Raw genomic sequence first — 13,518 nt, forward strand, 5'->3', positions numbered from 1 at the left:
GTTTTTACTGAAATCTTGCGACATGGAAGAGAAACAACTGCCTGAACAACCGGGCCCATGGAGGTAGTAGGAGCCTATTTAAGCAGTCCCAGGTACTGTATGCAGTGCGCGTGTGTCACAGTATGGATTTGTACATCCATGGTCAGTCGCTTGTGTACACGGCGAAAGCCGCTGTGTGCATTAGAAATCCTACATTTCTAATGCACACAGCGGCCCTACACCGTGTACCGAACCACAAGCCACCATGGTGTGTGTACATACAAGCTCTTAAAACTGTGCACTTGTGCAATGTGCCTTTTCCATGAACTGGTTACTCTGTAAACCAAAATGATTTTCTTCAGGATATCTATTTATGGTGTTCAATCCATGCCAAAATTACTTTCCTTCCTATTTTGCTATTCTGAATTCAGTTTTCTGTTTTCACTTTTACAACTCAACATTTTATTCTGTATTCAATTCTACAACACGACATTCTATTTTGTATTCAATTTTACAGCTCGACTTTCTGTAAAGTAAAGTAAAGTAAGCCTTTATTGAAATCGTACCCCAGTGGGGATCTTGATCATAAAGTAAAATAAAGGTTTTGCAAAAAACAACAATGAAAGAGTATATATATATATATATATATATATATATATATATATATATATATATATATATATATATATATATATATATATATATATATATATATATTGTCGTATTGCCGTTAGAGCACTCTGGTGAGTCCATATTTTCAATCCTCAACAATGTGTAACCGTACACTCTGTGCCCAAGTTCAGAGGTTGCCATAAAGCCATTATGGTGATAACCGGGAGGGCACATTTATACATTTTATATATATATATATATATATATATATATATATATATATATATATATATATATATATATATATATATATATATATATATATAAAGCCATTATGGTGATAACCGGGAGGGCACATTTATACATTATATATACATATATATATATATATATATATATATATATATATATATATATATGAGGTCAACATATCTGTATCTCATTCTGCATTCTCCTTTATATTCTACTACTCAACCTGCTACTTCATCATTTCACAGTTTCATAATTCAGCGTTATATTTCACAGTTCAACATTATTACTCTCCATTTTATTCTTCTAAATTTCATTTTGCAATTTAACATATCAAATTCCTGTTTTTGCTTTTCTAAATGCCATGGGAAATACACTTGTCATGAAGGTTGAATCTGATGACTGCACACAAGAAGAATTCAATCTTGGACTCAGAGAATTGGGATTTTTCTGGATTTGAATTTTTTATGTTAGAGTAAAGAATTTGAATTCTAGAGTGACAGCTTGTCTATCAATGTAGGGTTGATGTTTCATAGCGTTCAACTATAATGCTCAAACTCTGACCTTTAGAATTTTAACCATTATAGCTATCCTAAAAACATCCTTTGATTCTATTTATTTTTCACAATTTGAATAATTGTATTCCTACAAGTTGACAGAACTGCAAACCAGTTTGATTGTAAACATACTGTACCTGTACATAGCCATACTTTCATACACGTTGTATACCTAACTGTGAATATACAGCGGTGCTTTGGCATATTTATTGCACTTGGGTCAGGGGTCGTTGCCAACAAATAGGCTTTCTCGGTAGTTTAACATGACACTTATAGATGTTACTGATGTTAAACACATGCCATTGACAATTTCTGCCCACAGTGTGAACTTTTGACTTCTAGCTGAATGCGCTGTAGATCCTCCAGGGCAAAGTTCACAACTTGAGCAGAATGCATTGATGGCTCATGGTTGAAAATATACATAATGTCATTGTCAATGTCAAGGTACCTGGTAGTAAACAAGAGTTATAAAACTTGAGTCATAGATATAGTCAGTGATAAAGATGGCATGTGTTGATTTATTCAATGTGACACCTATTGGTATTGTAAACTACAAAGAAAACCTTAGATACGGGTTGGCTTGCAATGGTTCTAGTGGTGATAAACCCGCATGCAGACCATTGCTTCATTGATACATGTATGTCCAAGCAGCAGTTGAATTGTAAATTTGTATTTAGAATGGTAATACAGAAAGTAAAGAGAAATATTGGGTTGTGAAATCGAGATCAGAATAGAATGTTGAGTTGTAAAACAAATTGAATTCAGAATAGAATGCTGAGCTGTTAAATTGAATTTAGAAAACAATGATGAATTGTAAAATTGAATTCAGAAGAGTAAAATAGAAAGTAATACTTTGGCATGGATTTGACACCGTAATTTATTTGTGTTCTGCAATTTTGTACCCCGGTATGTGTCACCCTGTGAACAGCAGGCAAATGCAGCAATTACTCAAGACCACACATCATTGTCATTAATTGTCACTGACAATCTGGTAATCACTGTCAGTCCAAGTCATTCTGGGTAATTTGAGTTTTGCAGTGAACTTCAACTGATTGACTGTGGTGATTGACAGTGTACTGGTATACTACAAGATGACAATCAGGTGAAAACATGTATACTATTACTGCTCTATCCTGCCATAAACTGTGACAATTCTTTTTACAGTATCTCTTACTGCAGCAGATATTTATTCTCCTGGAACACTGGTATTACCCCAACTCTCCCCATTCATTTCAACGTGAACATTGGTGTTACGCTACAACAACCCCATCCCCCCCAACATCCAGTAACATCAGAAAGCAACTGTGTTCATCCATACATTGCCCTCCCACTGCACAAAATACTGCCCTCTGTTGCCAAACAAAGCATGGTATAAAATGAGCCATTCTCACTTTTTGGACAATAACGTTGCCAATGTAGAAATATTCACTTCGGCTTGCACATTGTGTTTCCCAGCTGGCCAGGATTCTGCAAGCATCACCAGGGATATACCCTGCACTTTTGGACTCCTGATTTGAAGATAAAACCATTTCAAAGAAAGGGGTGGCAAGTAGGCTGGTGTTTTCCCTGCTTTATGGGGCCGTAGGACAGAGACTTAATGTTATGCATCATTATTTGTGAAATGTTCATTTGAAAACATAAAACAACTGGGAATAGCTTAGTAAATGTTGGCATATTTGTTCAAAATCTAAACTGACTTTTTTTGCACTGAAGGACGGTCACCAGGCAGTAAATTAGTAGCACCAAACTGTACGCTCTTAATACTTTTCTTTGTCAGCTAAGCTGTTTTGTGTTGAGTGAGAAATTCTCTTAATATTGCAAAACAAGATAGGATTTAGAAATTAAACCTGTCATGCTAGTGGGATACATATAACATGGTTATATACTAATATTCCAGCTGATCTGAAGTTCATGGTCTAGTTTACACAGTGTCCATCTATGTAATATTGTGAATACATTTATTTGCCTCCTGATGTGTAAGATTCCTGAACTTTCTTTATCAATGTAGAAATAATCTTAAAAATTTTCCTAACTCAACTCTCTACTGATAATGTCAATATGTAGAATAAGTTAGCAAGAACACTGGAGTGATTTGGTCTGTCGAATGCAAACATTCAGCAGGCACACTGAAAATTAGACATCTAGAAAAGCCAGCAGGCATACAGAGCTTTCAAAATGTTGATGGATAATATTGAACACAACAAGAAAATGTGATGTACAGTACTAATGATTGGCCTACAAAATCATGTGAATGTAGAAAACTTTCAGTTTTTCTGGTTTGATAGCTTGGAAACTTTGAGTTATTAATAAAACGTCACACTAATTTACCTTTCTCACCATATTTATTTTTTTGACAGGGATGGGATGATGTGAGTTTCATGGATCTGATCAGATTTCCATTCCAAGCATTGATAACTTGGCTTACAATGGAGTTATCTTATATAACTTATTACTATGTACAGCCAATCTGTACACCAATGAGTGCTCAGTCTGTTGATGACTGGCAAACATCCTATACATCTTGGTAAGTAAGATTAGTCCTATAGAATTCTACACAATTACTATGTACAGCCAATCTGTACACCAACCAGGGCTGCGTTGATGACAGGCAGACATCCTATACATCTTGGTAAGTAAGACTTAGTCCTATAAAATTCTACACAATTACTGTGTACAGCCAATCTGTACACCAACCAGAGCTGCTTTGATGACTGGCAGACATATACATCTTGGTAAGTAAGACTTAGTCCTATAAAATTCTACACAATTACTATGTACAGCCGATCTGTACACCAACCAGGGCTGCTTTGATGACTGGCAGACATACATCTTGGTAAGTAAGACTTAGTCCTATAAAATTCTACACAATTACTGTGTACAGCCAATCTGTACACCAACCAGGGCTGCTTTGATGACAGGTAGACATCCTATACATCTTGGTAAGTAAGATTAGTCCTATAGAATTCTACACAGTTACTATGTACAGCCAATCTGTACACCAACCAGGGCTGCGTTGATGACAGGCAGACATCCTGTACATCTTAGTAAGTCAAGTGTATTTTGACGCATATGTTACACAATTACTTTGTAAGCTGACCAAGACACATACCAAGAAATGACTAAATGATATTTAGTCAGACTCTTTTGTGTCTTGGTGAATTGTCTTGAGTTTGTTTGTAAACTGACCTCACGTGACCACAGTGTTGGTCCTTTGTGATTTGTAAGTGAGGTCCTTCATGCCACAGACAAGGAGAATCCCCTCGTCTGTGCTCATGCTAAAATAATCTCAGATGAATCATACTGGGTACAATTATATTTTAATTCAGGAGCAGATAAGCATTCATGAGAATAATTTGTCAAGTTTTGGCACGACGATAATTTACATGGTTCAAAATCTAGATCACTAGATACTTGTTGGTACGTGTAAAGCCTGTAAATCCTGTTTGTCTAGTTTAAAATAATCATGAACTTGATCACAGAGCCTTACAGCACCCAGTAAGATCCTGTACTATCCTGAATATCGTGGTGATATCAACAATACTGATATCTGTAATTGCCAAAATTTTTGTGATAAGTTCAGCTCCCATAAACGACACACAATGTAAGCCATGTGTCTTGGTAATAATAGCTTTTAATCTTTTCATAGAATGTTACCAGTGGAGTATGTATAACCAATGATATTGTTGCTTTCATTGAAATCAGGTTTACAGCATGATGTCATAATGGGAGCGATGCCATCTGGTTTGCCGCTGAATGAAACCATATTTCCACAATATTTGAAGAAATTATGATACTCTACACACATGGTTGGCAAGGTAAGGCAGTCATAACCAGATCAGTTCCAAAGACGTAGACTGGTACAGAGGAAAATATCCTTGTATCAGTTAGGCAGTAAGTTGCACTGAATTGTGGTCCATAACCTGGACTAGTATGAGTTATTTAAACCATTATATCACAGAGTAACTACACTGCCCTGACAAGTAAACATGTTATCATCTACGTTCATGGCACCAGTATTTCAATGTTTCAGCTGAAACCCATTCTGTCGTCAATGTAACCCTCTGAAGTGTGAACACACATACCGGTATGGAGAGGAGAAGTTCAGTTACATTACCAAAACGTAAAACCTTAAAGCTCAATTTCATACAAAAGTGCAAACTGCCAAAGTCAAATCAAGTTCATCATTTCTGTCAAGGCAGTCACTAAATCACATCCTAATATCCCAATGTCTGATTTTCTGTCCACTCAGTGGCATCTTGGATTCTTTGCCTGGCAGTATACACCAACATTCCGTGGATTTGATTCCTTCTTTGGTTATCACAATGGGAAAGAAGATTACTATGATCACATGACTTTAGAGGTGAGGTGATAACTGACCAATCAGGAAACTGATACAACATAAACAATGCAAAACAACAACACTACAGAAGTGCATCTCAAAATAGTTTATTAATGTTGTACCTGTATTTGATTTTCCAGTTGTCCATTCCAAACATTTTTACAATAAAGTTCAAATACTGCAATTTTTGATAGCTTTGTCTTCACAGCTATCTTTTCCTCGTAAAAGTCAGGAAAACCTAGACACTTTATTCTGATACTTTGTTTGTTTGTTTCTTCGACCTTTTGGTGTACTTTCCTTGAGTGATAACAATTGCTGATTTGATGTCATATTGCTCTAGTATTAAATGGAATCTTGTAATTCATGGCTATGACGTAATGAAAACAAATCCTTGTCTTAACAAGCATGACAATGGGAATACTGTGTTGTTGTGGATTTTACAGTCAGTTTGTGTTCTTTACTTTACATACGGATGCACGCACGGACTCAACCAAATCTATAAGTCCCCATGGACAAAGACTAATGAATAAAATTTATGGAAAAAACTTTGCAAATGCAATTAATAATTTCCAAGGCCATCAGGAGAAATTTATTTGATTAAAAGAGCTAGTTGTTGCTTTGAAACTAACATAGTATTTGCATAAATGGCTTTATTATAGAATGAATACATGGGTTATGATATGCGTGACAATGTCAGTGTCAGACATTCATTTGATGGACAGTACACCACTGAACTGTTTACAACCAAAGTTGAAGACATCATTAAACAAAACAACAATCAACAGGTACAGTAGCTTCCATAATCAGGATTGGTTTAAAAACATAATGATTTGAAATTAAGAAAGTGAATTGCAAGTCCAAGGGTCAACACCTAAGGTAGGATTGAATAAATTAGTTAAGTCATTGCTTGATCCCACACCAGCAAAAAGTAGATACAAACCCAATTAAGAAAGAGTATATAGGTACATGTATTGATATTGCTACACAGTAAATCCACTTGCGAGTGATAACATCTTTGATGGAGGGACTATACGTGAGGCAACAGGGATGTCATTATAGAAAATGATAAGGACACTTCATTATTACCATGGAAACCGTGTTTGGGATTCATTAATGTTACCATGGAAAATGAATGAGACTCATCAATGTCTAGATAAGACAATAGTAATGGATTAATGTCACATATTTACTCTTCTAATTTGAGTCACCAATATTTTACTTGTCATTCATATCAGCTAAAGTGTAAATTTCTGGCAGATGTCACATTATGTCACAGGCACTCTGTGAATTTCAAACACATTGAAGCAATCGAAATTCTCAACCCTATGCTTGAATATAACCCAAAAAAATATCCAAATCAACAATAAATTTCTCTCTCTCTCTCTCTCTCTCTCTCTCTCTCTCTCTCATACACCATCTCACATATTGTCACCTCAATACTCAGCCTCTTTTTCTATATCTAGCTCATTTAGCAGTCCACAGTGCCAATCCCATTCAACCACTGGAAGCACCTGATAAATATGTAAAAAGATTTCCACATATTCAAGATAACAACAGGAAAATGTTTGCAGGTAGATAATCTAAAATTTATCATTCTGGTAGAATCTCTTCCTGTCTGTTTTTCTTAACTCCCATATTTTTCATTATATCACATCACCAATCCAAAAACTGTATATATACTAGCATTACTGATGTTTTTATAGCAAGATCTGTAAGGATATTTTCACGAGGGGTGTGTTTTCTGTATTCTGATTTCATTTTTAGCTATTATCCCTAGACTATAGTCTATAGAAGCTATTGAGATAGGTATCTGTCCAGCGTCCGTCATCAGTCTGTATGTATGTATGTATGTATGTACTGTATGTATGTATGTATGTATGTATGTCTGTTTGTGAGGTGTCCGTCAACTCAAATATCTTGAGAACTGCAGTAGTTACTGATTTGATATTTGTTGTGTAAATGCAAAATATGATTATGAGAAACTTCTTCTTCATAACCGCTTGTCAGACAGCTTTGATATTTGGTATACAGGTCCCTAGGGATAACCCAACTTGGGATTTTTTTCAAATTGTGATGAAATATGCACCGGATATGCACCGGACTTTACAACAATTCTATCATTGTATTCACCACTGACAATGGAGGACCTGCTGCTGGTTTTGACAGAAATTATGCTTCAAACTGGCCTCTCCGAGGCATCAAAGTTACACTCTGGGAAGGTGGTGTCAGAGGCACTGGATTTATCCATAGCCCTCTCCTGAAAAAGTCTGGAATAATCCAGGAAGGAATGGTCCATGTTTGTGATTGGTTACCAATACTCTATCATGCAGCAGGTGACAAGATTTCAGAATTACCACAGAATTTGGACGGTGTCAATCTATGGGACACTTTGTCCATGTAAGCATAGAATTAAGAACTAATATTGGTTTTTCTTAGACATGTATACCATAAGCTGTATCTTTCTCTGATATTTAAACAAGCCAGGCCTTGTTTAATATTCAAGTAGGCAGACAGAAATTAAAATGTTTAAGATTACCATCATGTTTTCATGTATATCAAAGCGTCTGAGAAAGTGTTAGAAACTCATGTCCTTTGATGTGTTTTAGTAAACACAGATGGAGGACAAAGTGTTTCTCTGCTTCACGTGTTCGTTCTCTTTTTTAATGGAAAAGAATCTTAAGATTTAAGAAAATGTATCTGGGAACTTGAAACTGTAGACATACACGTACCACCTTTACTATGAGACTGGGCCACATGATATGTACACAATACCATTACGTGTATCTGGGCATTTATAAAGTCAAATCTACTTTGAAGTGAATCACACCAATTGTTGAAAAGTGTTTTTTTCACATTTCACTTTAACCATTTCAGGGGCACTGCATCACCAAGAAATGAAATACTTCACAACATTGATCCAATAACTCAGACAGCGGCACTAAGAGTTGAAAATTAGAAAGTCATCATTGGTGATGTTTACAAAGGCAAATGGGATGGTTGGTTTAAACCTGAACAAGTCACAGATGGTAAGACTTACACTATTGATGGAAAACACAATACAACAGAAGTAAGCAATTGGAGGTTACTTTGTTGAATTCTGTACAGTATAACGTTTCAGATAGAATGTACATCGAAAACAGATATTCCAACACTCAATAAATAATTTTTAAATACTTTTTAGCTTACCATTTGTTTGGGCTCATTATAAAAGTTTTGTGAAAATCTGATTTCTAATTTTTCCCATACCGTAGAGTTAACACAGGGATGGCGGCCATTTTGATTTTCAGGTGTTGGTAAATATTTGGTAATTTGTTTCTCAGCTATTCAATTTTTCACGGTGACCCCTGATTTTATTCTTGGTTTTGAAAGGGATTGTTTTAAGTTCCCATGTGGAAAGTTTTAGGCAAAAGCTGAAGTCTTTCAATTTCAATGCGAATATTACCTTAAGACTTTGATGCACCAAAAGATTTTGAATATTATTGATTTAATTTCAAAAAGTTGAATTGTGATGAATTTCTGTTACTTCTTCAAATGAAAGGCTTCAGTAAATCAAACAGAATCTACAAGTGGGAGCTAACTTGCAACTTTTATATTGCAAATGTTTGACTTTCAAACCATCAAGATAGGGACAGTATTTGCCTGGAGAAATAAGACAACATTAAATTATATATATTAATAGTTTATTTAATAATTAATCCAGTACATAAAAGCACAATAATGTTGTTTGTGGACATTGGATTGCTAAAGAAACTGGTTTATACATTTATATATGATAATTTGTAATTCTAGGAATTAGAGCTGGCGATTCTAGTCAAGATATGAGAGCAGCCATCGTTGAGTGTGGTCACAAACCGACCAATGCATCGACAAATTGTAAACCAACAAAATCACCGTGTCTTTATAACATCAAGAATGATCCATGTGAATACAACAACATTGCTGATATGTATCCTGGTAAGTCATTTACCGAACTTTGGGCATAAATTCACTTCATAATTCCCAACTATATCTTCAATTGAGATAATTTAAACTTCACTTCATGATTTCAAGTTTTCTATAGTTTCACTGACAATAATATCAACTTTTCTGTACGTTCACTAAAGATAATTTTGATTTGTCTTGACTCTCAAAGTCTCAAAGTTTGATTTATGCGATGATTAACGGATATTTTGACGATTTTATTTGTGATGTAAAGCATAAAGTCATTTTTGGCAGAATGAATACAACACTCATACTGTGATCAGAAAATAATCTGTGTGTAAAGATAGCGACATATCAAAGAGACAGTAGCTGTACATTTCATTATACTGTCAATAATCTTATTCTGGAGAAGGAAAGTAATCTTCTTTTGCTCCTTAAAGTAGAATGTTACTCAGGGATAGATATTTGGACTAGCAGATTTTACAATTCTTTTCTGATCTACCACTTGTGGGGACTCATTTTGAAGCTGTTGGTGTGAGGAAAATTTTAAGTCTTGGTTTCTTCAAAAACAGAAACATTAATTTTTCTCTGTATAGTATAGAGATGGTGGTTACTTTGAATTTCAAGCATTGTTACTAAATCTGGGGTATTTTCTCCAGTAACAAAATTTGAAGGTGAACCCAGATTTTTATTTTTGATTTTGAAAGAGAATGGTTGAAAGATTCCTTAAGGAAATTTTGAGCAAAAATTGAAATCTTGCACTGTGGAGGTGTACACAACCTTTTCAAATGTACATCAAAACAAAATGTAGAAACTTAGTCATCACCATTTATTGTCTGCAAGATGCAACTTTGTTTTTGACAAGTGAATTTCTAGTTTTGTGTAGAATTCAATATGCATTATCAATATGCAACACAATGCACAATTACAATCTGTGTTGACAGTTTGAACATTATGTATTTCAATATACTTGGGAGTGTGATAAGAAATTTTTATTGATAGATTTAGCCAGGATACTTTTTCTTTATTCATTGATGGGGCATTATTACATCAAAGAGTCTGACTAAAATCAAGACAATGATCCATGGATTATTACTATTGCTTTCTGTATTCATCAGGAATGTTCAGACACAAAGTGTTTTCCTTCATTTTATCTCTCCTTTGTTTCCAGACATTTTGAAAGAATTACTATCAAGACTGGATGAGTACAATGCTACAGCTGTGTTGCCATGGTTTCCACCTGATGATCCCAGAGCAGATCCAAAACTACATGGCGGAGTTTGGTCACCATGGGTCAGTCTGACAACATTGTAACTAGAACTGTCACAGAGTCTGGTCACCATGGGTCAGTCTGACACTTTCCCAATCCCGAGGAATGATGACTGCATCGACCGAGTGGGAAAAGCCAAGTATGTGACGAAATTTGACCTACTGAAGGGATTTTGGCAATTAAGTCCCTCTGACGGATCGTGCTCGTGAAATATCCGCCTTTGTTACACCAGACGGATTGTTCCAGTACAAGGTGATGCCATTCAGAATGAAGAACTCTCCAGCAACGTTCCAACGGATGATCAACGACGTCATATCCGGGCTAGACGGATGTGCAGCTTACGTTGACGACGTCGTCCTGTATAGTGACACCTGGGAGGAACACATCAAGCTCATGCGGAAGTTCTTTAAGAGACTGAGTAAAGCAATGTTGACTGTCAACCTTGCCAAATCTGAGTTTGGTTGGGCGAGGGTGACTTACCTCGGACATACTGTAGGACAGGGTGAGGTAAAACCTGTTGGTGCCAAAATCAGTGCCATTTCAAGTTTTCCCATACCAAACTGCAAACAACAACTGATGCGCTTTCTCGGTATGGCTGGTTACTACAGAAAATTCTGTCCAAATTTCTCCACAATTACTGAGCCTTTGACTAACTTACTTAAAAAGAAAGTAAAGTTTGTTTGGTCAGAGCAATACCAACATGCATTTGATACACTTAAAGCCATACTGCAAAGTGCTCCAGTGTTGTCTGCACCCGATTTCACTTTGCCATTCAAATTAGCTGTGGATGCTAGTGATACAGCTGCTGGTGCTGTTTTATTGCAAGAGGATAGTCATGGTGTAGATCATCCTGTTTGCTATTTTTCACGCAAATTTAACAAATCCCAGAGAAACTACTCTACAATTGAAAAAGAGTGTTTATCTTTGATATTAGCTTTACAGCATTTTGAAGTTTATCTTACTTCTTTAAATCAGCCAATAGTGGTTTATATTGATCACAACCCTCTTGTTTTTCTGCAGAAATTTAAAGGCAAAAAGCAGAGATTGTTAAGATGGAGTTTAATGTTACAGGAGTTTAATCTTGATATTAGACATATCAAAGGCAGGGACAATTTAATTGCAGACTGTCTCTCTCATCGCTCAAAATATGTATGTTTGGGGTCAAAGGTCACCGAGGTCACGCAACGTTTTGTCAAAAAATTTGTATTGCTAAGTTATCGCTATATACAAAAAATTAGACCTCTAGCGCTATTGGCTCGCTCAAAATTAGATATGCACATAGTTAATGAGGTACAATATGTGGCGCCTTAAGGTGTCCCAGCTTACCATATATGAAAGGTTTAGCACTTGTGGTTACTGAGTTATGGACAAATATGTATATTTGAGGTCAAAGGTCATTGAGGTCACATGACATTCTGTCAAAAACGTTGTATTGATAAGTTATCCCTATATACCAAAAATCAGACATCTTGCTCTACTGTGGCGTCATAAGGTGTCCCATCATACCAAATATGAAGGGTGTAGCACTTGTGGTTACTGAGTTATGTACAAATATGTATATTTGAGGTCAAAGGTCATTGAGGTCACGTAACATTTTGTCAAAAAAATTGTATTGCCAAGTTATCCCTATATACCAAAAATCAGACCTCTAGCTCTATTGGCTCGCTCAAAATTAGATATGTGCATAATTAATGAGGTACAATATGTGGTGTCATAAGGTGTCCCATCATACCAAATATGAAGGGTGTAGCACTTGTGGTTACTGAGTTATTGACAAATATGTATATTTGCGGTCAAAGGTCATTGAGGTCACGTGACATTTTGTCCAAAAAATTGCATTGCTGAGTTATACCAAAAATCAGACCTCCAGCTCTATTGGCTCGCTCAAAATTAGATATTTGCATAATTAATGAGGTACAATATGTGGCGTCATAAGGTGTCCCATCATTCCATATTATGGTTTAGCACTTGTGGTTACTGAGTTTTGGACAAATATGTTTATTTGAGGTCAAAGGTCACCAAATGACATTTTGTCAAAGTGTCTGAGATATCTGCGTGAACAGATGGACTCACGGACGGACATGACCCAATCTATAAGCCCCCTGGACTTTATCTGTGGGGACTAAAAACTCTGTCACTGCATCCTTTTTGCAATATGAATACGATGAGAAACTAAATTTTTATTTTTTTTGGCCTCATACCGTACATGGGAGTCTATGGAGAACAGCCTTATACATGGAGGTGTAAATTAAAAGTCCTCTAACACGGCAAAATTAGATCACATTGTGAAACAAATCGACGTGCATCAGTATGAGGTAGGGTACTAATCCTTTTACCAAGTTTGAACGAAATCGCTCTAGGCGTCTCTGAGATATCTGCGTGAACGGACAGACGGATGCACGCACGGACAGACGGATGCACGGACATGACCAAACCTATAAGTCTCCCCGGACGGTGTCCATGGGGACTAAAAAACCCAGATCACAGGTCAGCCCAGTGCAAGTTACGCATTAGTGCACACATACTACACATAGAAACAGGTAGATATAGAAACCTTGATGTCATAGACAGAGCATGCCCAATTTGCCAAA

General features: G+C 36.1%; 1 protein-coding gene and 1 long non-coding RNA gene across 5 annotated transcripts in view; both read left to right on the plus strand.

Annotated features, from left to right (window-relative positions):
- Nucleotides 1-3,753: 3,753 nt before the first annotated feature.
- LOC139141471 (arylsulfatase J-like) overlaps nt 3,754-13,518 on the plus strand; it is a 90,174-nt gene continuing 80,409 nt past the window's right edge. The window contains exons 1-5 of one of the 4 annotated variants that reach the window (XM_070711078.1): nt 3,754-3,921; nt 5,100-5,212; nt 5,647-5,757; nt 6,396-6,521; nt 7,181-7,307. In XM_070711078.1, coding sequence (XP_070567179.1) covers nt 5,201-5,212; nt 5,647-5,757; nt 6,396-6,521; nt 7,181-7,307 — 376 coding nt within the window. In that variant the 5' untranslated portion in view covers nt 3,754-3,921; nt 5,100-5,200. The other 3 variants (XM_070711089.1, XM_070711084.1, XM_070711106.1) reach the window with 3 other exon arrangements.
- On the plus strand, nt 7,856-11,021 carry LOC139141613 (uncharacterized). The gene is made up of 4 exons (XR_011554209.1): nt 7,856-8,133; nt 8,611-8,762; nt 9,526-9,690; nt 10,829-11,021. It is a non-coding gene; the product is annotated as an uncharacterized lncRNA (long non-coding RNA).

This window comes from Ptychodera flava, chromosome 1 (genome assembly GCF_041260155.1).
Source record: "Ptychodera flava strain L36383 chromosome 1, AS_Pfla_20210202, whole genome shotgun sequence".
NCBI lineage: Eukaryota > Metazoa > Hemichordata > Enteropneusta > Ptychoderidae > Ptychodera > Ptychodera flava.